Raw genomic sequence first — 25,840 nt, 5'->3', positions numbered from 1 at the left:
ATCTTTGTCCATGTGATCAGCAGCAAACTTCAGTCGAGCCTTAAGGTGCCGCTTTTGGAGCAAGGGCTTCCTTCTTGCATGGCAGCCTCTCAGTCCATGGAGATGCAAAACACGCTTGACTGTGGACACTGACACCTGTGTTCCAGCAGCTTCTAATTCTTGGCAGATCAGTTTTTTGGTGATTCTCGGTTGAAGCTTCACCCTCCTGACCAATTTTCTCTCAGCTGCAGGTGATAGCTTGCGTTTTCTTCCTGATCGTGGCAGTGACAAAACAGTGCCAAGCACTTTATACTTACAAACAATTGTTTGCACTGTTGCTCTTGGGACCTGCAGCTGCTTTGAAATGGCTCCAAGTGACTTTCCTGACTTTTTCAAGTCAATGATTGTTCAAGTCAATAATCACTCACAAGAAATTGCTAATTTGTGTTGCTGTATGTATATTTTTGACCCAGCAAATTTGATCACTTTTTCTGTTAACCCATAATAAAGTCATAAAAGAACCAAACTTCATGAATGTTTTTTGTGACAAAGAAGTATCTGTTCCAATCACTCTATCGGAGAAAAATCAGAGTTGTAGAAATAACTGGAAACTCAAGAGAGCCATGACATTATGTTCTTCACAAGTGTATGTAAACTTTTGACCACAACTGTACATCTTCAGTACAAAACGGCTAGCATTGTTTTCACATGTGGCTTCTTCACTAGGTTAAACATCAAATCCATCATAAACATGCAAATGCCAGGAGAGCATGCTCACTGTGGACCACCTTTAGACCCCAAAAGTGGCTTCACGTACTCGCCGCAGAGCTTCATGGAGAATGACAGTAAAGTCCTCAATAGTATACTTAGCACATCGTCAATAGTATGCACAATACTTGTAGGTGTGCCACTTTTAACTTATGTTGCTCTGTACATATGAAAAAAATACATAGACATAACCTGCTAGCAAAGCTCAGGCTAATTTGGTCAGTTTTCAGTATTCATCTGCAGCCAGGGGCGGAATTTAAAGGGTGCGACCGCATTTGGGCCCGGACTTATTAGGGTCCGAGATTGAAGGCCTAAAGTGAGTGTGGTTGGGACAGGGAGGGTCAAACAGAAAGGTAAGATGGTGCGCGAAGCTATGATATACTCTCACCGGCCACTTTATTAGGTACACCATGCTAGTAACTGGTTGGACCCCTTTTTGCCTTCAGAACTGCCTCAATTCTTCGTGGCATAGATTCAACAAGGTGCTGGAAGCATTCCTCAGAGAGTTTGGTCCAAATTGACATGATGGCATCACACAGTTGGTGCAGATGTATCGGCTGCACATCCATGTTCCACCACATCCCAAAGATGCTCTATTGAATTGAGATCTGGGGACTGTGGAGGCCATCTGAGTACAGTGAACTCATTGTCATGTTCAAGAGACCAGTCTTAGATGATTCCAGCTTTACTGGCGCATTATCCTGCTGAAAGTAGCCATCAGAAGTTGGGTACATTGTTCATAAAGGGATGGACATGGTCAGCAACAATACTCAGGTAGAGTGTGGCGTTCCAACGATGCTCAATTGGTACCAAGGGGCCCAAAGAATGCCAAGAAAAAATTCCCCACACCATTACACCACCACCAGCAGCCTTAACCGTTGATACAAAGCAGGATGGATCCATGCTTTCATGTTGTTGACGCCAAATTCTTTGGCTGGCACGGCCAGACTGTTCTCCCTGTATTTTCCAAACACTGAGAGAAAAGTCTGGGACCCAGCCCATTAACGGCCTCTCGAGCAGGTACAAAATCAATCGACAAATCAGATTTGTTTATTTGCGTGACGTGTTCTTAACGAGCAACGTCACTCTTGCGCGTCGGAAATAGTCTCCATAACAACACAGATGGTGAACAGGAGAGCCGAGAATGTTCCAATCCACGGTAAAATCAGTTTTAAATGACCAAAAATTGACACGAGTCATTGACAACAGTCTGTCTCGCGCGAGCCACGTTGCTAAACTCCGCTCTCCTCGTATGTTTACTTCCGCGCGCAAGTCACTCGTCATGACCTCGCCGCTTTACTAACGTCACGTCTGGCTGTCGCTGATTGGTCCACTCCGCTGTCTGTTTGCTGTGGCTAGCTCCGCCCTGGAAATTGTATCCGCTGAATGGTGGCCGGTGAGTCTGGTGTACCAGGCAACCAAATTCTGACACTACCATCCGAATGTCGCAGCAGAAATTGAGACTCATCAGACCAGGCGACGTTTTTCCAATCTTCTACTGTCCAATTTCGATGAGCTTGTGCAAATTGTAGCCTCAGTTTCCTGTTCTTAGCTGAAAGGAGTGGCACCCGGCGTGGTCTTCTGCTGCTGTAGCCCATCTGCCTCAAAGTTCGACGTACTGTGCGTTCAGAGATGCTCTTCTGCCTGCCTCGGTTGTAACAGGTGGTTATTTGAGTCACTGTTGCCTTTCTATCATCTCGAACCAGTCTGGCCATTCTCCTCTGACCTCTGGCATCAACAAGGCATTTCCGCTCACTGGATATTTTTTCTTTTTCGGACCATTCTCTGTAAACCCTAGAGATGGTTGTGCATGAAAATCCCAGTAGATCAGCAGATTCTGAAATACTCAGACCAGCCCTTCTGGCACCAACAACCATGCCACGTTCAAAGTCACTCAAATCACCTTTCTTCCCCATACTGATGCTCGGTTTGAACTGCAGGAGATTGTCTTAAACCATGTCTACATGCCTAAATGCACTGAGTTGTTGCCATGTGATTGGCTGATTGTGTTAACGAGCATAAATGTGTTTCTTTCTCTTATCAACACGCAGTAGAATTAAAGTTCAGACATACAAAATAAGAAAAACATTAAACACTGTAACGTTAGCACTGCTACACTGAGGTGAATGGAGGAAAGAAAGGAAACCTACTTTAGCCTGCAATAAAACATTGGCAGTCGTCTCGTGAAGGCAAACTTGCGGTTAAAAGGTGGCACTTCAAACATGAAAAATCGCTGGTTAACAGCATTTGCAAACGAAAAAAAAGAAAAAAAAAAGAATCTTTTACTGACACTACATGCAATGACAAAAAGTGCTTTTTTTGCAGCGTGTAAAGCTGACGTTAGCCGTTTAGCGAACATAGTTCCGGTGAACATTTCAAAATAAAAGCATGTCATGTTCGTCATATAAATAACGATTTCTGGAGTTAATCCCACATACTTCAGAATTCAGATTCTACACTAAGAATACCTTTAAAATGACACCCTTTATGAAAATTCTGATTGGCAATGAATAATTATTATAATTAGGGTTGTTCCGATCATGTTTTTTTGTTCCCGATCCGATCGTTTTAGTTTGCATATCTGCCGATCCCGATATTTCCCGATTCGATTGCTTTTTTTTGTGCTCCCGATTCAATTCCAATCATTCCCGATAATTTTTCCCAATCATATACATTTTGGCAATGCAATAAGAAAAAAAATGATGAATATGTACATTCAACATACAGTATATAAGTACTGTATTTGTTTATTATGACAATAAATCCTCAAGATGGCATTTACATTAATTACATTCTTTCTGTGAGAGGGATCCACGGATAGAAAGACTTGTAATTCTTAAAGGATAAATGTGACTTTGTATATTGTGACTAAATATTACCATCTAGTGTATTTGTTGAACTTTCAGTAAATGATACTGTAGCCATGCCCAAATGCATGATGGGAAGTGCAACCATGACTGCGCGTAGTGCTACCAATTGATACATCTTCTCTGCGTTGAGAAATAACATAGGGTGTTAAGAAAAAGATCAATTACTACCTTTCTTCCCCACATTGCTCTCCCACGATGTTTCTAATCGTAGGGAGAGGGATTGTAAGGCTTTAGCCAATTAAAAAAAGGCTCCAAAGGCTGCCAAAATTCACTCTATCTTCACTTCATTTTACGCTGCCTTTTATCTCTCTATATAGGTAAAACGGCGCCATTACAGATTGAGCGCGACAATGCGTGAGTGGGTCGTGCAACGCATGCATTAATTGCATTAAATATTTTAACGTGATACATTTTTTTAAAAAATTAATTACCGCCGTTATCGGGATAAATTTGATAACCCTACCTTAAGCTTAAAGACTCTGGATGAGTGTAACATATTATGTCTGTAACGTTAAATACAATTAGAAAACGATTAAAAAATATATATATATTAAAAAAAGGTATGGCCGATATTTTTTTGCCGATTCCGATACTTTGAAAATGACGTACCGTATGTTGAATGTATATATCCGTTTTGTCTTTCCATTCCAACAATAATTTACAGAAAAATATGACATATTTTATAGATGGTTTGAATTGCAATTAATTACGATTACCGTATTTTTCGGACTACAAGTCGCTCCTGAGTATAAGTCGATCCAGCCATAAAATGCCCAACGTAGAGAAAAAAAACATATACAAGTCGCACCGGAGTATAAGTCGAATTTTTGGGGGAAATTTACTTGATAAAATCCAACACATAGAACAGACATGTCATCTTGAAAGGCAATTTAATATAAAAATACAATACAGAACAACATGCTAAATAAATGTACAGTGTACAGTGCATGAACAACGAAATGTGAATATACTGTCCTACGCTACGGCCTGTCCTGGCTATACAGCGAACTCCCAAAAGACAATGCTGGAGGTCCGTATAATTTGCTGAATCAATTTGGTCCTCGATAGAAAACAGGTTCGCATCAACGTAAATAAATGATAATTAGGTACTATTAGTAATAAGTAACAGGTTAGCATGCGTTCGCTATCATTAGCACATCGTTCAAACAACCACACAACTGGCTCTAAGTGTCCGATCGCGGGTGGAAAACACACAACAACAACAGAAAAGATGATACACGCAGGCGTTGCCTCTGTAGAGATGATTTAAAAGCATAAACAATGAAAGTAGGTTCGCAGCCGTCTATTCTCTCTAGCTAACTCGCCCACTCAACTCACTCAGAGCTACGTAGCTGTCCGTCTTCTTCTGGCGTGTCACGTAAACAAGTGCGAGTGCGCCCTCACGTGGGCGTGAAAGCGCCACAAACTAAATGCATCCATTTCAAGATAAAAAAGTCAATAATACAATTGAACATACACTGCCAAAGGCAGAACGCGAACGTGGCCATAGCTATAAAGAGTTATTCAGATAACTATAGCATTAGAACATGCTAACAACTTTACAAAACCATCAGTGTCACTGCAAAACACCAAAATCACATGTGAAATTATATCATAATGTGTTAATAATTCCACACATAAGTCGCTCCTGATAAGTCGCACCCCCAGCCAAAATATGAAAAAAAAACGCGACTTATAGTCCGAAAAATACAGTAATTCATTTTGAAGCTGTAATTAACTCGATTTAAAATTTTAATCGTTTGACAGCCCTAGTTTTAGCATACTAGATCTTATGTGTCCAGCTACTTTGTCTATGCGTTCCCTCCCTCTACAGATTTTACATGCATGTGTTTCAATTTTAGTTTACTTTTACAACTTTGGGATGCCGGACTTCTGCGTGTCTTCCCTGGTCAGCATAATCGATGGGGTGAAGGTGCTGGCTTTCGCAGTGGGGGAAGGGAGGGTCGCCGTACATTGCCACGCGGGCCTCGGCAGAACAGGTCCGGGTCACCAATTGCGTCCTAGCAAGCACTACAGCAGCTGACACACAACTTTGAACTTCAACTGCTCCGCAGGCGTCCTGATAGCCTGCTACCTTATCTACACTTTGCGCATCAGTCCCAGCGAGGCCGTCCACTACGTACGGATCAAGAGGCCGCGCTCCATCCAAACGCGAGCGCAGATCAGCCAAGTATTTGACTTCGCCCGTCTGCTCGCCACGCAGCTGGTTCAATACCCGGACCTCAGCCTGCGGCACGGAGCCCCGGTTACCCTGCAGCACTATCTCAACCGCCAGGCGCTCCTGCTGCATGGCCAGGAGGCCCGCACGCTCAGATACATACCCAAGGTTAGAACTTCCCAATAATCGATCACTAACTTCCATGTATTGTTGTTTTCGTCAACGATGACAAAAATATTTCGGCGACCAACCGTTTTTTCAAGACAGGCAGATAACTATGGAAGTAGATATGTGTCTTTATTATTCAATCCAAATTAAAAAAGTTGCTTCAATCAAATAAAAAGTTACTTCAATCAAAATATATATTTTCAATTGAAGAAAAAGTCACTTCAATCAAAAAAAATGTGTTTGAATGCAAAAATACATTTGAAACTCAAAAAACTTTGATTGAATTTTTTTTTTTTTTTTTGTGATTTGAGTCAAGTTTTTTTTTTATTGAAACAACATTTTTGATTGAAGTGATGCAATTTTGCGTTTGGACCACATTTTGGCTAGGACATTTGTGTCTTTATTATGCAATCAAACAATAAGTTGCTTCAAACAAAAAAATATACATTTTCAGAAGAAAAATCACTTCAATCAAAACTTTTTAAAAATTCAATCGTAGAAAAAGTCACTTCAATCCAAAAAAATGGGTTTGAATGCAAAAATACATTTGAAACTCAAAAAACTATTTGAAAACTATTTTTCTTTGATTGAATTTTTTTTTTTTTTTTTTTGAGTCGTTTTTTTTTTTTTGATTGAAACAACATTTTTGATTGAAGTGATGCAATTTTGCATATGGACCACATTTCGGCTATGACATTTGTGTCTTTATTATGCAATCAAAAAATAAGTTGCTTCAAACAAAAATAATATATATTTTCAAAAGAAAAATCACTTCAATCAAAAATTTTTAAAAATTCAATCGTAGAAAAAGTCACTTCAATCCAAAAAAAAAAGTGTTTGAATGGAAAAAATACATTTGAAACTCAAAAAACTATATTTGAAAACTATTTGTCTTTGATTGATTTTTTTTTTTTTTTTTTGATATGAGTCAAGTTATTTTTTGATTGAAACAACATTTTTGATTGAAGTCATGCAATTTTGCGTTTGGACCACATTTTGGCTAGGACATTTGTGTCTTTATTATGCAATCAAAAAATAAGTTGCTTCAAACAAAAAAAAAAAATATTTCAAAAGAAAAATCGCTTCAATCAAAAATTAAAAAAATTCAATCGAAGAAAAAGTCACTTCAATCAAAAAAAAAAAGTGTTTGAATGGAAAAAATACATTTGAAACTCAAAAAACTATATTTGAAAACTATTTTTCTTTGAAGAATTTTTTTTTTTTTTTGAGTCAAGTTTTTTTTTTTTGATTGAAACAACATTTTTGATTGAAGTGATGCAATTTTGCGTTTGGACCACATTTTGGCTAGGACATTTTTGTCTTTATTATGCAATCAAAAAATAAGTTGCTTCAAACAAAAAAAATATATTTTTAAAAGAAAAATCACTTCAATCAAAAATTTCAAAAAATTCAATCGAAGAAAAAGTCACTTCAATCAAAAAAAAATGTTTGAATGCAAAAATTAATTTGAAATTCAAAAAACTATATTTGAAAACAATTTTTCATTGATTTAATTTTTTTTTTTTGATTGAGTCAAGTTTTTTTTTTGATTGAAACAACATTTTTGATTGAAGTGATGCAATTTTGCGTTTGAACCACATTTTGGCTAGGACATTTGTGTCTTTATTAAGCAATCAAAAAATAAGTTGCTTCAAACAAAAAAATATTTTTTTTTGTTTAAAAAAAAAAATCAAAAAATAAGTTGCTTCAAACAAAAAAAATTTTTTTTGATTGTTTTAAAAAAAATCAAAAAATATATTTTTTTTGTTTGAAGCAACTTATTTTTTGATTGCATAAAAAAGACACAAATGTCCTAGCCAAAATGTGGTCCAAACGCAAAATTGCATCACTTCAATCAGAAATGTTGTTTCAATCAAAAAAAACTTGACTCAGTTAAAAAAAAAAAAAAAATTCCATCAAAGAAAAATAGTTTTCAAATATTTTTTTGAGTTTCAAATTTATTTTTGCATTCAAACACATTTTTTCTGATTGAAGTGACTTTTTCTACGATTGAATTTTTTAAATTTTTGATTGAAGTGATTTTTCTTTTGAAAATGTATATTTTTTTGTTTGAAGCAACTTATAGTTCAAAAGAAAAATCACTTCAATCAAAACATTTTAAAAATTCAATCGAAGAAAAAGTCACTTCAATCAAAAAAAAATGTGTTTGAATGCAAAAATAAATTTGAAACTCAAAAAACTACATGAAAACTGTCTTTGATTGAAAAAAAATTTTTTTTTGATTTGAGTCAACTTTTTTTTGGTTGAAGTGATGCAATTTTGCGTTTCGACCACATTTTGGCTAGGACATTTGTGTCTTTATTATGCAATCAAAAAATAAGTTGCTTCAAACAAACAAACAAAAATTTCAAAATAAAAATCACTTCAATCAAAAATTTAAAAAATTCTATCGTAGAAAAAAAGGTTTGAACATGAAAAAATATTTGAGACGCAGAAATTCGCATTTGAACACTTTGTCACGTATTAATGTTTCTGCCATTGTTTCATCTTCTTGCATGTGTAATATTTCAGCTAGTAATGTTTCATCATATTGCTTCACACTCATGCATCACAAAGCCCTTTATTATGTCGCTTCACACTCATGCATCACAAAGTCCTTTATTATGTCATAAAGAATAACTGAGAACACTATATAAGCCTCGAACAGACAACATCCAGTGTCAGGTCGTCAGCGATTAAACATAGGTCTGCATGTCAACTTGCCATTATCGCTTGACCTGATAGTTTTCCCTTGCCTGTCAACATCAATAAAATCCTGTGTCTGCGATACGCAACTGGGTCCTCCGTCTCGTACATGACATTTATTTTTCATTCAAACTGTTTTCTTTGATTGAAGCAATCCTTTTTGTGTTTGAGCCATATTAGGGGTAGGATATTTGTGTCTAAATCATTCAATCGCAATAAAAGTTGCTTTAATCAAAAAAAACATTTTTATTCAAAGAAAAAAATCATTTGCAAAAATATATATTTTTTGAAAATATACAGTGCCTTGCAAAAGTATTCGGCCCCCTTGAACCTTGCAACCTTTCGTCACATTTCAGGCTTCAAACATAAAGATATAAAATTTTAATTTTTTGTCAAGAATCAACAACAAGTGGGACACAATCGTGAAGTGGAACAAAATTTATTGGATAATTTCAACTTCTTTAACAAATAAAAAACTGAAAAGTGGGGCGTTCAATATTATTCGGCCCCCTTGCGTTAATACTTTGTAGCGCCACCTTTTGCTCCAATTACAGCTGCAAGTCGCTTGGGGTATGTTTCTATCAGTTTTGCACATCGAGAGACTGACATTCTTGCCCATTCTTCCTTGCAAAACAGCTCGAGCTCAGTGAGGTTGGATGGAGAGTGTTTGTGAACAGCAGTCTTCAGCTCTTTCCACAGATTCTCCATTGGATTCAGGTCTGGACTTTGACTTGGCCATTCTAACACCTGGATACGTTTATTTTTCAACCATTCCATTGTAGATTTGGCTTTATGTTTTGGATCATTGTCCTGTTGGAAGATAAATCTCCGTCCCAGTCTCAGGTCTTGTGCAGATACCAACAGGTTTTCTTCCAGAATGTTCCTGTATTTGGCTGCATCCATCTTCCCGTCAATTTTAACCATCTTCCCTGTCCCTGCTGAAGAAAAGCAGGCCCAAACCATGATGCTGCCACCACCATGTTTGACAGTGGGGATGGTTTGTTCAGGGTGAGGAGCTGTGTTGCTTTTACGCCAAACATATCGTTTTGCATTGTGGCCAAAAAGTTCAATTTTGGTTTCATCTGACCAGAGCACCTTCTTCCACATGTTTGGTGTGTCTCCCAGTTGGCTTGTGGCAAACTTTAAACAAGACTTTTTATGGATATCTTTGAGAAATGACTTTCTTCTTGCCACTCTTCCATAAAGGCCAGATTTGTGCAGTGTACGACTGATTGTTGTCCTATGGACAGACTCTCACACCTCAGCTGCAGATCTCTGCAGTTCATCCAGAGTGATCATGGGCCTCTTGGCTGCATCTCTGATCAGTTTTGTCCTTGTTTGAGAAGAAAGGTTGGAAGGACGGCCGGGTCTTGATAGATTTGCAGTGGTCTGATGCTCCTTCCATTTCAATATGATGGCTTGCACAGTGCTCCTTGAGATGTTTAAAGCTTGGGAAATCTTTTTGTATCCAAATTCGGCTTTAAACTTCTCCACAACAGTATCTCGGACCTGCCTGGTGTGTTCCTTGGTTTTCATAATGCTCTCTGCACTTTAAACAGAACCCTGAGACTATCACAGAGCAGGTGCATTTATACGGAGACTTGATTACACACAGGTGGATTCTATTTATCATCATCGGTCATTTAGGACAACATTGGATCATTCAGAGATCCTCACTGAACTTCTGGAGTGAGTTTGCTGCACTGAAAGTAAAGGGGCCGAATAATATTGCACGTCCCACTTTTCAGTTTGTTATTTGTTAAAAAAGTTGAAATTATCCAATAAATGTTGTTCCACTTCACGATTGTGTCCCACTTGTTGTTGATTCTTGACAAAAAAATTAAATTTCATATCTTTATGTTTGAAGCCTGAAATTTGGCGAAAGGTTGCAAGATTCAAGGGGCCCGAATACTTTTGCAAGGCACTGTATTTTTTTTATTTGAAATATATATTATTTGTATTGAAGTGTCACTTTTTTTTGCAAAGCAAAAGTTTTAAACTTTTTTTTTTTTTAAGTGGAAAAAGTTTTGAAGGCACTTTTTTTCCGATTGAATCATTTTGACACAAAGATTCAACTTCAACGCTAGTTCCGGTGTGTTTGAGTGGCAGGTGACTCCGCCAATGGCATAAAAGTATGAAGCAAAAATAATGGCCCAATTGTTGAACACGCTACACATTTGGAAAGATACCAATTACGTCATCACTGCGAGCCCGCAAACCATGGCGCCAACTAACGGTCAAAATATGGACTAAAAATGATAAAATATTGCCATTGATTTAACATTTTATGTGTTTATAACAACATATTTTAGTACAAGAGAACAATTGTAGTTTATTAGAGCTTCCATGTATTTAAGTTAGAGGATCACTTTAAACGATATATTGTATAGGCTTTCTAGACACAAACTCTTTGCAGTATTCGTCAACGAAAACCAGACAAAGAATAACACGTTTTGAAATGACTGAACTCGGACTAATATGTATTTTGTCTAAAAGACTAAGAGAAAAATGAAAAGGGCTGCCAAAAACAACATTGTTGTCCTGAATCATTCATCCCTCCCCATTTGCTATCTCACCAGGTGGTGTATCTTCTATGCGTACACCTCTGCTGCTTGGCTATGGGACTTCCGGCAGCCCCAGAGATAAACGCAGAACTGGAGAAGCGATTGGCACTGAGGATCCTGACTAGAGTCGTGAGGGACACCCTGGAGGCCAAACAGTTCCTGCCCTTGCTGAGGGAGCGTCACAACCTCCCGCGAGTGGGCTCGGGTTCCGTGTCCTCCTGGGATGAACCGCTTGGATTCTTAGAGAGGAAGAATCCGGAGAAGCTTCTGGACAAACGCAGCTACAGCGACTCTGACCTCCGCAAGATGACACTCGATGAGGTTAAAAGTAGTGATGTCCCAATCCGATACAGCTACAGTAGTATGAAAAAGTATCTAAACCTTTTGGAATTTCTCATATTTCGGCATAAAATCGCCATCAAATGTGATCTGATCTTTGTCAAAATAACACAGATGAAAAAACAGTGTCTGCTTTAAAACTAAAACCACCCAAACATTTGTAGGTTTTCATATTTTAATGAGGATAGTATGCAAACAATGACAGAAAGGGGAAAAAATAAGTTAACCATCACATTTAATTAGGGGTGTCAAACGATTAAAATTTTTAATCGAGTTAATTACAGCTTAAAAATTAATTAATCGTAATTAATCGCAATTCAAACCATCTATAAAATATGCCATATTTTTCTGTAAATTATTGTTGGAATGGAAAGATAAGACACAAGATGGATATATCCATTCAACATACGGTACATAAGTACTGTATTTGTTTATTATTACAATAAATCGACAAGATGGCATTACCATTAACATTGTTAAAGCGATCCATGGATAGAAAGACTTGTAGTTTTTAAAAGATAAATATTAGTACAAGTTATAGAAATTTTATATCAAAACCCCTCTTCATGTTTTAGTTTTAATAAAATTTGTCAAATTTTCTATCAAAAAATAAACTAGTAGCCCACCATTGTTGATGTCAATAATTACTTACACAATGCTCATGGGCGCCAGCAGAGGGAGCCAAAACTCCGAAAAACACAAGTACAGATTTCACTGTGCTGTCATTTTAATCTGTTTGAGAGGGGCATTTGTGCATTAATTGCGTCAAATATTTTAACGTAATTAAAAAAATTAATTACTGCCCGTCAACGCGACAATTTTGACAGCCCTACATTTAATATTTTGTGACCCCACTAAGGGCTGTCCCAAACAACTAATTTTCTCTCGATTAGTCAGCCGACTATTTTTACGATTAGTTGACTAATCTAATATTTTTTTTATTTTTATTCTTTTAACAATTTAGCAATGAAATTTTTGTTGACACTTATCAATTCACTAAAACATTTTGAAACACTTAAATTCTTTATTAAAGTACAAATAAACACGTAAATAACAATAAATCACAAATAAATAAGTTCAAATGCTGATAGAATTAACTAGTGTAAAAGAATGGAACGTAAACACATTCAAAACACTGACTTTTCCCTTCCAACATGATTCAAGCGCAGCAATAAAACGCAGCCGTGAAAATTACCGCCCTCATTTTTATTTAACGTGCGATAAAAGGACTCATTGCATATCGCGACAGGCTTAGCAACTTCAATAAAAAAATGTTTGTTAGTTAGTTAGATGGACTTACTCCTGTCTTCTTCGAAAATTACAACTGGGTGAGAGTGTTAGGTGTTTGTTCATGGCCGACTTGCAGCCAAGCTTGGCATTGAAGAGACAGGAGACAACAGTGTACCCTCCTTTTTTTCTTTGGAATAAGTCAATGTTTTGGACACTCTGGTGCACTTTTTTGGCTTTGTGCCACTTTCCCGGTTTGCATACCGAGCATCCGGCATTCTGAACTTTCCACGCGTATATTTTTTTTAACCCTTCATTAACCGTCGACGGGATGTTGTGCTCGTCGATGGATTTACGTCATCGATGACGTCGACTATGTCGACTAGTCTGGACAGCTCTACTTCAGACAATGCTTTTCATTAAGACAATTCTTAACAGGTATGTGTTTTATAGTGGGCAGGGCAGCTTCAAACCACTCATCAGTGACTGGGCACACACCTCACTTAAATTGTTTGGTAAAAATTGGTTTCAATTGCTCTTTAAGTCTCCTTAGGCAGAGGGTTCACTGACTCATTTTTCCCCACTTCTATTATTGTTTGCATGTTGTCCTCATAAAAATATGAAAACCTATAAATGTTTGGGTGGTTTTAGTTAAGGCAGACAGTTTTTACATCTGTGTGATTTTGACAAAGATCAGATCACATTTGATGGGGATTTTCTGCATAAATGTGAGAAATTCCAAAAGGTTCAGATACTTTTTCATACCGCTGTACATGCCAGATATGAAAAAGATTGAACCTTGTATCAGGAGGTTATTAGTCATTTAATATATTTGGCATTTTGGCAAAATAAAGGCCGACTTTGGCACCCCGCCCAGGTCAGGCCCGTGAAAGAAAACTCACCATTTTGATAACTTAAGATCTTGTATGTCTTATGAACAGTCTCACCAATTTTGAGGAGGATCCAACTACCTCCCTAGCTGCCAATGTCTCAGATATGCACACTGTAACTCGATATAAATTTCACATTCAATCCAAAATACTCGATTTCCTATTGGGTTTGGAATATGGATGCAGAGACTTTTAGGAGCAGTTTTGCATAAGGTATCGATTTCCCTAAATTTCATTGCTCTACATTTTTAAAAAACCTAATAGGAAAGGCCCTATTGAAAATTTCAAGGGGACGACACTGAACCATTTTGTTATGTTTTTTGGCAATGTCACAAAATTATTGAAATTTACCCAAAAGCCGCATGTATGTGCAAATTTTGGTCAGTTTTCGAGCATGTTAGGGCCTCCAAATTGGCCATTTTTGCCATGAAGAAATAATAATAATCCTTTGCATTCCAATAGGGCTCTTGCACCACTTGGTGCTCAGGCCCTAAATATGATTTGTCAGTTACTGGTTACATTATTTTTTGCATAATGCTTATTTGCTCCCTCTCAGTCAAAATTAATTGGACGTTTAACGCTGTCAATGGCAGCCAGTGAGTAGACATAGACACAATTGTCGTGGAAAATATTGTTTGCAAGCGTTGGTCCCTTTATCAACAAGTGACATTGCTCCTTGGCGGGCATACATATATCAATAATATCAACATCGTCACACCTCTAATCTTGTTGTTTAGGACCTGGAAATGAGTCTCTGGCGTGAACTGGATCTAATAGGACCTGATCTGAAACCACTGAACACCAAGAACATCTCGATTTCACCCGACCTGATCAACAAGAAGCACTTTCATACGTATGTTCTTCAGCGAAGCCACAACTCAGCTCAGAATTGTATGGCCAAGAAGGCTCACGCCAAGTACAGCTCAAACATTGAGGTAAATCACTCACCGGTTTACAGTATGCGATGAATGCTCTGACAAGATGGCGCCTTATCAGTTGTCCAAAAGCGCACGAAATCCCCGTCCGACCTCGGTGGCTCGCAACATTGCCAGGGCGATGGCGGACCAAGGTCCAATAGAAGACACCGTTCTGCAACGATTGACTCTTCTTCAGGTAAGTCTGCACATTTTCATGAAACAGAGCTTGGTAGTAATGCGCTACATTTACGATTTGAGAAAAAAGTACTTCTAAGAGTCGTTTTACCAAGCCATACTTTTTACTTGAGTAGATTTGTCGAACACAACTAGTGCTGCAACAATCAATTGATTAACTCAAGTAAGCATGTGCCGGTTACCGGTTTCACGGTTTACCGTGGTGTGAAAACATCGCGGTTTCAAAACCACTAAAATTTTCCGTCAGACCATAGTAAGGTATTCACGGTTTTTCATGTGTCAAAAATGCAGTCAGAGGTGGCTTGGCGCGGCAGCGCTCACCCCCCCCCCATTTGTTGCTGTGTGTGAAAGTGACGCTATCGGCTAGACAGCCGGTGAACCCAAAAACAAATACACCAACCATAAGGTGTACTTTTCTTCAATTTATTGAGCTCTCCGATCGTGGTAAGTGGAATATACAAAATGAATACATTTAAAACGTTGTACAATTGTATTTTTCCATGTGTGAGTAGCTTCAACAGATTAGCTTCATGAAAAAGTTCGCCAAAAACAAAACACACATTTTCCTTTCAAATTCAATATACAAACTAACTAAAAGCCTACAAAGACGAATGTTAGCCTAGGTTTAGCCGGGAGAGCAACTTCGTCGAGTTTTACAGCCGCAGAGTGAGAAAACAAGCTTGATTCGCTTGAATGAAGGGGGAAAAGGGGATAGCATCAAAGATCGCTAATTGTGAAAGATGCTCTTGCCCTAAGCACGAATCCACGTTCGCTGGATCAAGGAGAGGTCTCACACCTTTTTTTTTTTTTTTTTTTTTTTTTTGATGAAACCTTTCCCCAACAATATTTACACTTTAAACTAAAAGATTTTTTAACTAACTTATTAACTTATGAATTCTTTGTTTTTTTTAACACATAGGCATGAGATCATGTAGACTAGAGCTGACACAGTGGCTGAAAATGACAAAACTTCACTTGAGCTTTTCCACCCTCAAAAAAAAGTCATGCAGTGGAATTTTAAAAAAAAATATTCAGAAGTGTTTTTACTTTTTTATAGAAATTATTTTGTTCTTGCTCTAATCTTGAGCAACTTGAGCTGTGGCTGTGGGTATAGCGTACAACAGGGGTCCCCAAACTTTTTCCTGTGAGGGCCACATAACTTTTCCCTTCTCTGATGAGGGGCCGGGGTCAGTTTGTAACAAAAAATGTGTGACTATTGCAGGAGTGCCGAAATGTAAAAATTTATTGGTTTTCAGAAAGCCACAATCAAATAACTCTTTCTGGATTCTTCACGGAACAAAAGTAAATAAAATAAAAATAATAATAACATAATATAATGTAATGTAATGTAATATAGATATTCATTCATTCATTTTCCATGCGGCTTTTTCCTCACGAGGGTCGCGGAGGTGCTGGAGCCTATCCCAGCTAACTATGGGCAGTAGGCAGGGTACTATTAATTAAATAGATAATAACCAAATAACCCTCTCTGGGTTCTTCACAGAAAAAAGCCGGCAAATAAATGACAATATTGAAATTTAAAAAAAATATATATTTTTTTTTTGTTCAGGGGGCCGGACCAAATGTGGAGGCGGGCCGTATCCAGCCCGCGGGCTGTAGTTTGGGGACCCCTGGTCTACAAGTTATATTCATTTTAATTTTATTTAAAATTTGTTTTTGTTTTTTTTATTAATAATTTATTCTAACAATATACTCATGTTCCAATTTGCAACTATGTTCTGAAAAAAAAAAAAATCCTGTTCAATGGAAAAAGAAAAAAAAATTAACCCATCTCAAAATAACACATTTTGGAGCTAAAATTGCAATACCGTGATACCGCGGTATTTTTGCCCACGGTTATCGTACCGTCAAAATCTCATACCGGCACATGCCTAAACTCAAGTAATTCGATTAGAAAAAAGTAATGATGCACCGATACCCATACCAGTATCGGCGGAGGGGCCGATCCATCACTAAAATGGTGGTATCGGTATCGGCGAGTACCACAAATAGGGCACCGATACCATTTACCGGTCCAGTATTATAACACTTGACTGCAGCCTTCTTTCTCCTGACTACACTGTGTTGTGTGATGACACGTGCTCACTTTGAATGCCAAGCAGCTATCACTATTGACCTGCTCCAGACCAATGAGAGGGGGCCAATAGCTGCTCTTAACCAATGCTGGGGCAGCTTTTTCATATGGAGGAAAAACAAACTGAAACTAGTATTATATTAGTCTTTTCCCTGTCTCACAATGGTAAGCAGCAGCCTGACAAAGCCATGATAGCAATGATTTCACATCCGAGTATGTAGCTCTACACACACACATATATATTTAGGGCTGTCAAATTGATTGCGTTAACGGTAAGCTTGAGAACGATAAACCGATCCGACCGGATATCCGGTTTTACAGGTGAGAGATACAGCTGTATCGATAGTAAAGTTACCATTCGACAGTAATTAGCAATTAAGTATTCAATAAACCGATAGTAGAGATAGAACTTGGCTATCGCGAGCACAAGAATCGGCTGCTAATGTCTAGTTCAATGCATTGCTTAATATGATAAAAATATAGCTTTTACTTCACATGCTATGCCTATGTCATTCACCACACAACGCACTTAGATTGTGACCGCACGCTTGATATAATATGGACAAGCACCCCAATTTGGCCAAATTTCTAAATAGTCCGATATGCATGTGTGATACATCATTGGAAAGCTTAAAATTTCAATTTCCTGGGGGAAGAAAAATTTTGAACTGGAGGGCATTTAAATTTTTGGTTGTTTTTTTTTTTAAACAGCAAAACCCTAGCTGGAGGCGAGCGCACGCGAGAGCAGAATTAAAGACGACACGATTTTAATGAGATATTATCGCGTACTTACCTCGTTTCGATCCAAAAACTCCATGTAGCATGTATCATCGAGAGTCAAGACACAGCTGTGAATGGCCACAGCTGGATTTTTGGGGGATTTTATGGGTGAAACATAGTAATATAACAAGGGTCGCGGTGCAGAAATCGCAGACATCAAGGAGTGGTCGAGATCTTCATTTTCATATATTTACCCTTTTAAATGTTTTTCTTTTCAATTCTTCTTTGTTTAGATCAATTATTTATCATCTAACATACCGGGGAAAATGCGACAGTAACAAAAAAAAATACAATTAAGCGATAGTTATGAGGTAGATATCCGTGACTTTTTTAGACGCCAAGTAATTTGTTCAAAGGTTTAAAATATGCAAGTGAATAATTTTTTAAAGTTTTTTTTTTTTAAACTAAATATTAGACATCATTTAATGATTCAAAGCTAAAAATGACAGACATTTTGAATAATAAATACGATTACTTACTTTCTTTTTATGGCTAGGTTGAAACAAAAGCGGTTGCGCGACGTCTGTAAACGGGGGTTTTCAGGGTAAAACGGACAAATTAAAAATAGTTCGGGAGATTAATGCGCCATGAATCTGCTATGGCAGCATATAGACATCTATCAAACACAACAGTTGAGAGCAGAAACTGTTTTTTCAGTCTTGTCTGTGTTTTCCGCCATATATGTATACATACATATACATATATATATATATGTATATGTTAGGCCTGAACGATATTGGAAAAAACTATTGCTGCGATTTTTTGGGGGGTTTTCGATATATTGCGATATTATATTGCGATATTAAAAAAAAATGTTTTTTTTTTTTTTTTTTCAAGAAATGTTCACAAGATGACTGAAATAGATGTTTGGAAAGACTTTAGATGACTCGCCATCACCACAGTCATCCCTTGTTTTTCGCGGTTAATGGAGACCAAAACCCGCCGCGATAAGTGAAAAACCGCGAAGTAGCGCGCACCCCCCACATTTTTTATTTATTTATTTTTTGTGTGTGTGTGTTTTTTGTGCCCAATGTATTTATTCAGATTTAGCATTGGAAAGAGATACATATAAGACATGTTTTTTTTCTCACTTTCCCCCCCAAAGTGATTTAAAAAATGTATATAAATAAATGGTTTTTAAGCACTTCAAATGTCATAATTATGATAAGTTTTAAACATAACTGTCCAACCAAATCATTTTTGAACAAGAATAAAGTACTGTAGCAGATAAATGCTTGGCTTTATTAAATGCTTCTGTTTATCTACTTTAGCTGTGACCGTGGAAGTGACATGTAGAAATTTCAAACTCCTCATGATCACTTCTGGCATTTAAATGTCTCCAACGTCCCCACAGTACACACATTCATTCCAGTGCGGCTTCCTTGCAACTGTTTAACAAGTTAAACGATGATTGACAGATGCCCGTGTGAAGTCTGCTTCTTTGGCCAGATCAAAGCCATCGTTGTGCCGCAGTGACTGAGAGGATCAGAAGGCTGGGAGAGGGACGGTAGGAGGCTGTGCGCAGACCAGAAAGTGAGGCGTATGTGGATAAAAAAAAAGAAAAACTAGCGCACGTGCTCGCGATGGGACTATCGCGCACACGCACATCGCGATGGCGATGTTTAAACGATATATCGTTCAGGCTTAGTATATGTATATATACATATATATGTATACATACATATACATATATATGTATATATACATATATGCATATATATATATATATATATATATATATATATATATATATATATATATATATATATACATATATATACATATTAGGGGTGCACGATATCAATTTCTTGATATTGATAACTTCCTGCTCCTCAAAGCCAATACCGATACAACAACCGATTATATATATATATAATTTTTCAATGAGTTTTTAAACACCTCTAGGTCAAAAATACTAGCGGTTGATTCAGCTTAGATTTGCCTTTGACCAAACCAGAATTTTCATGATGACATGAACATTATTATAAACAAAACAAAGACAGTGACAAAACTTACTGGAAAAACAGGAGTGGAAACAAACACACAAATCCCAATCCGACACCGTGCCAAAAATATTAATAATAGGGCCGATAATATATTATGTTATCGGAGTTATTGGGATGACGTCCTAATTCCTATTATCGGGTGCACCTCTAACATATATATTAGGGCTGTCAAACGATTAAAATTTTTAATCGAGTTAATTACAGCTTAAAAATTAATTAATCGTAATTAATCGCAATTAATCGCAATTCAAACCATCTATAAAATATGCCATATTTTTCTGTAAATTATATATATATTCTGTAAAATAAATTGTTGGAATGGAAAGATAAGACACAAGATGGATATATACATTCAACATACAGTACAAAAGGACTGTAGTGGGCATTTCACTCTACTGTCATTTAAATCTGTCTATGCTGTCCTCACTCCGAAGCGTCTACTTTTGCCAAAGCTAGACAGCTAGTGAACGACGCCTTAATAATTAGACTTCTTCCTTTTTCATCTGATTTATTAAAAAAATGGCCTCAAACCATTGTCCTCTTTAGACCGTCGTAAAACTACCAAAAAAAAAGTACACAAGCATTGCATTAGCAACAACGTTAGCTTAGCACGCTATACAGGTTCACTAAACATAAACAAAAAGCGTCTAATACAAAAAATATAACATTTCGCTTACTAACATAATATGTACATTCTTTACAACAACCATACTTACGGACAAATCTTGTCCAAGGATCATATAAGCACAACATTATCAGCCCGAGACATCGTGCAGCCATAATGAACTGGAAAGAAAACAATAAACCATGTCGCAAAGCGACCACAAGAGTTCGCTGTTGGACAGCACAAAATGTCTTGCTGTAAAACTTACTAAAAGGCAGAATACTTTCTGAGCGGGACATGTGCGTTAATTGCGTCAAATATTTTAACGTGATTAATAAAAAAAATTAATTACCGCGCGTTAACGCGATAATTTTGACAGCCCTAATATATATATATGTTAGGGCTGTCAAACGATTAAAATTTTTAATCGAGTTAATTACAGCTTAAAAATTAATTAATCGTAATTAATCGCAATTAATCGCAATTCAAACCATCTATAAAATATGCCATATTTTTCTGTAAATTATTGTTGGAATGGAAAGATAAGACAAGATGGAGATATACATTCAACATACGGTACATAAGGACTGTATTTGTTTTTTATAACAATAAATCAACAAGATGGCATTAACATTATTAACATTCTGTTAAAGTGATCCATAGATAGAAAGACTTGTAGTTCTTAAAAGATGAATATTAGTACAAGTTATAGAAATGTTATATTAAAATGCCTCTTAATGTTTTCGTTTTAATAAAATTTGTAAAATTTTCAATCAAAAAATAAACTAGTAGCCCTATTCTGTCCTCAATGTGTGTGAGTACACAAATTGACAGATAGCGAACTTAAGTTCCAAAAAGAAATCAGACGGTGTGGCAAAGTAGCATGGGTTTTACTGAAGTCATCTCTTTTTGACAGGAGCACGTTTCTTGTATTTTTGTAAAACTGAAAATAACAAGGCAATGTGTCAATAACTTGCATAAATCACAAAATAACATAAAATGTACACATACGTATCCATTTGAGCAGTAGCACTAGCCAATTAGCTCACAAGCATCTAACAATGTAACTGCATTTCACCATATATGTGAACAAATTCAATACACATCATCAATAACTATCTAATGCTCATGAATATAAACAAAGGAGGAATATAACTCACAAGCGATGCATGTATTAGACACAAACAGTGTGATGGGGCTATGAGAACTGGCACTGAATACTGGATGCGGACGTTAGCTGGTCTGAATAGCACTGTCTATTAGTGTGAGTTCGCGTCGACATATAATCACGTCAAAAAAGCGCGCCGAAACCCAAATAATCAGCTGCACTAAATCGCCAGCAGAGGGCGACATTACGCCACATAACATATGCAAGTCACACCCAAGCGCCAGCAGAGGGCGGAAAAACTCCATAAAACACAATTAACAAGTTGGCCTTTCACTGTACTGACATTTAAATCTGTCTGAGCGGGCCTAGTGCGTTAATTGCGTCAAATATTTTAACGTGATTGATTAAAAAAATTAATTAACGCCCGTTAACGCGATAATTTTGACAGCCCTAATATATATATATATACGTATATATATTTCAAACAAAGTGGTATCGATATCGGACGATACTGCACAGCCAGGTATCATATCAGGGCCAAAAAATGGTATCGGTAGGGCCAAAAAATGGTATCGGTGCAACACTAGAAAAAAGCTTCGAATCAAATTTTGCTGCTTCGAGGATTCGTTTACTTACAGTGGTGTTGTAATGGTTTGTTTTGAAAGTGTTTGCATTTAGTTTTATTCATTTGGGTGGATACGCAACAGTAAATATGGCATTACTCATTTAACATGGCTGGATCCAGCTGCTCCCTGTTAAGACCAACATAAGGTTGTAAGTTGTTTAAGCTAAAATGTTGATGCATTCATAATTTAGTTCAGAAGTATAGTGTATTTAGCAGTTTTTGGATGACTACTAGTACTTGCGTAATCATATTTTGAAGTACACTCCTCTACTTGAGTCAAACTTTCGGTTACTCTACCCTAACCTTTGCTTTCCCATCAGGAGGAGCTGAACAGCAGCGAATGTGGCTGGGCTCTTGTGGTGACCGAGTCGGATCCTCGGGTTCTTACGTGTCTGCTGTGGACCTGGTTAGAGAAGCTAAAAGTCAGTCAACAGATTTCAACTCACAAGCTTATAAATCAATACTGAGCCTTTTTCAAAGTGTTTTTCTCATGTTTTTCTGTCCAGCACTGTAGAATAAGTGCAAGTGTTTGTTGCACTAGCATGTCACTTTACAGTAAAACGCAAGTTAGGAAACATTTACAATTCATCCAAACTAGTAATACTTTAAAATGACATCATCGGTAGCAAGGAATAATAAGGGGCCGTTTACATGGTGATTCTCCGAGAATACGAAAAGTGTCAAATTTGCATTTGCGTCTCCATTCGAACAATGTCACAATTCCGCATGAAAACGATGTAGTATTCATGCCAGGCCCTAGAGGGCAGTGCAGATTTACAGGGCGACAGAGAATGATGCACTTTGACCCCACCAAGCTCCCTCGGCCCGAAAAAAATATTCACGCCCACTCAAAGCAATGGCATTTTTCTTTTGTTCAAAAAGGCACAAAAATGAAAACATTCAACATATTATTATTTTTTATCAAAACATTATCGATTATTATTGATTATCAAAACAGTAAATCAAAGCCGACATTCCGCCATATTTGCTGTTTTTAATGGGGAGCCTTTGATATGCATGCTGAGGAAGCCCCCCTCAATCCCCCGCAATCAGATTCTTCCACTTTGGAGGCAGGAGTCAGAATTTTTCGTCTTCGCCGACACCATATGCACGCGAGGCGAGTCCGCTACTCAGTCATTGCATCTTTGTGTCGCAGAGTCGCCATGTAAACTGCCCCTAAAAAATTACATGCAGATGCACCGCAATATGTGCTGTTTGAAAAACAATTATTAGGGTTGTTCCGATCATGTTTTTTTACTCCCGATCCGATGCCGATCGTTTTAGTTTGAGTATCTGCCGATCTCGATATTTCCCGATCCGATTGCTTTTTTTTTTTTTTTGCTCCCGATTCAATTCCAATCATTCCCGATAATTTTTCCCGATCATATATATTTTGGCAATGCATTAAGAAAAAAATGAATAAAACTCAGACGAATATATACATTCAACATACAGTACATAAGTACTGTATTTGTTTATTATGACAATAAATCCTCAAGACGGCATTTACATTATTAACATTCTTTCTGTGAGAGGGATCCACGGATAGAAAGACTTGTAATTCTTAAAGGACAAATGTGACTTTGTATATTGTGACTAAATATTGCCATCTAGTGGATTTTTATGAGCTTTCAGTAAATGATAATTCAGCCATTTAACTTCTGCCCAAATGCATGTTGGGAAGTGCAACCATGACTGTGCGTAATGGTACCAATTGATATATCTTCTCAGCGTTTGGAAATAAAATAGGATGTCAAGAAAAAGATCAACTACTACCTTTCTTCCCCACATTGCTTCCCACGATATTTCTGATCTTTGACAGAGGGATTGTAAGGCTTTAGCCAATTAAAAAAAGGCTTCAAAGTCTGCCAAAATTCTTTCTACTCATTTTACGTTGCCTATTAGTTCTATGTATACATAATACAGTGCCATTATAGATTGAACGCGACAATGCGTGAGTGGGTAGTGCAGCGCATGCGTTAATTGCGTTAAATATTTTAATGTTATTACCGCCGTTGACGCGATAAATTTGACAGCCCCACTTTAAGCCAAAACTAAAGACTCTGGATGAGTGTAAGACATGTTGTCGGTAACGTTAAATATAGAGCTGAAACGATTACTCGAGCTTAAAAACTGATCCGAGTAATTTTATTCACCTCGAGTAATCGTTTATTTTGACAGCTCCAAGCATCACGTTTTGCACAGACTACTTTTAATGCGGGACAACTCGCTGTCACGTGCGGAGAGGAAGAAGGAAAAAAAAAAAACTTACTGCAGCCGACAGCCGCCACAAACCGCGCCGACGTTGCTAAATACTAGCCCGCACGATGCTACGTTGGCACAGGTAGCGTCTGATGCGTCTCATAGAGATCACATGTATGTTGAACTAGATGCGAAATGACAGACTCGGCCGCGTCGGGGCAGCGTTAGTAAACAGCCGCCATCTTAAAGCAGTAGAGCGCTAAGTGCTAATAAGGAGCGCTAAGCGCTAATAAATAAGATTAACGTTACTGTCGCTATTAGCTCACGTAACGTTAGCCCTGCGGAGGGCTAAGTTTCAATTAATTATGACGACTGTCGATGCGTGGCTAACGTGTCTTACATACAGGCTTTAACATAACATAGCATTGTGGAGTGATGAGGGTGTAAAATAAAAACTTAATCATGCTAACTATCAATTTTAGCTCAGTAGTCATTGCTGGATAAAACACCAAGTCGCACTGGTCCCTAATGTGCTCCAATACAGCCTGTATCATACATTTATTTTGAACACTGCAAAAACTCAAAATCCGATCAGGACTTACAGTTTAGACTAACTTATAACTTAACTAGAACTTAAAAATGGCTTGACACAAAGAGAAATTCAATTGAAACATGTGGGAAAAAATCCTAACTTTTAAGTGATGTGTGTTATCAAGCGTAACGGCATTTTTAGGTAAGATATATATACAGGGGTGCACATAAGTGGTCCGCATGCGCGCATGCGTACTGGAAGTACACAAACGCGCTGGCCCTCAACAGGTTCCATACGCTTTTGCGTACCGATGGCTGACCACTGTATTTGCGGAGGACACGAGAAAATAACTTCTCAAAATGTCCAAGAGGCAGGCCACACTGAGTAATTACTTCCGTGTTCCTCCATCCCCGTCAAAAGACAGACAGACGACAGCGACGTCACCGGAGCTACCGAAAAAAAGGACTTTTGCTGAAAAGTGGCTACAAGAGGTATCATGGCTAAGAAGCAAATGATGCTCGCATGGAAATGCGGTACAAAATGTGCCGTGAGAATCCCAATGTCGCCGATAAGAGCAGCGCAATTTATGTCGGGTCAAAGAATTTCAGCCATCCAAACTTTGAAAAGCACGAAAAAAACAGAGCATGTGGCAATTAAGCAAACTATCGATGTCAAACAGGACCCCACTCGCCCTATGGACAGGTGACGGAATAAAGGTAATGAACAGCGACATGCACTGACAAATGTGTTTTTGCTCGAATTTTACAAAGCTAAACATGCACGTTCAATGAGGTCTTATGAGGAGGACATCCCACTTTTAAAAAGGCTTGGAGTTAATGTGGGAGCCGCATAATGCCCTTTATTTGGAATTGGTGCTTTTTATTTCTTTACATTTCACTTCAAAGTAATGGCAATTATGTTGTGCCAGTTGATGTTAATCCAGCATTAATTGTTAATATAATTAATTGAAGTTAATTGGCTCTAAGTAAAGCTTGTCATAATTTTATCGCATCAGGCGGGTCGGCTCTCAAGCTCAATGAGGACCAAGTCACATCTCCAGGTCCTCCTCTGAGTACCTGGGCAAAA

At 37.6% G+C, this 25,840-nt stretch overlaps 1 protein-coding gene across 3 annotated transcripts in view; it reads left to right on the top strand.

Annotated features, from left to right (window-relative positions):
* Positions 1-25,840, top strand: part of zgc:77752 (uncharacterized protein LOC393862 homolog) — a 36,366-nt gene that overhangs the window by 5,527 nt on the left and 4,999 nt on the right. For 2 of the 3 annotated variants that reach the window (XM_057837342.1, XM_057837344.1), the window contains 7 exons: positions 706-824; positions 5,480-5,617; positions 5,693-5,964; positions 11,250-11,555; positions 14,428-14,625; positions 14,687-14,803; positions 22,341-22,442. In XM_057837342.1, coding sequence (XP_057693325.1) covers positions 706-824; positions 5,480-5,617; positions 5,693-5,964; positions 11,250-11,555; positions 14,428-14,625; positions 14,687-14,803; positions 22,341-22,442 — 1,252 coding nt within the window. The remainder of the gene's footprint in view (positions 1-705; positions 825-5,479; positions 5,618-5,692; positions 5,965-11,249; positions 11,556-14,427; positions 14,626-14,686; positions 14,804-22,340; positions 22,443-25,840) is intronic. The other variant, XM_057837345.1, reaches the window with a different exon arrangement.

Source organism: Corythoichthys intestinalis, chromosome 5, assembly GCF_030265065.1.
Source record: "Corythoichthys intestinalis isolate RoL2023-P3 chromosome 5, ASM3026506v1, whole genome shotgun sequence".
In the NCBI taxonomy this organism is placed as follows: domain Eukaryota; kingdom Metazoa; phylum Chordata; class Actinopteri; order Syngnathiformes; family Syngnathidae; genus Corythoichthys; species Corythoichthys intestinalis.
This window is presented reverse-complemented; position numbering and strand designations above follow the sequence as displayed.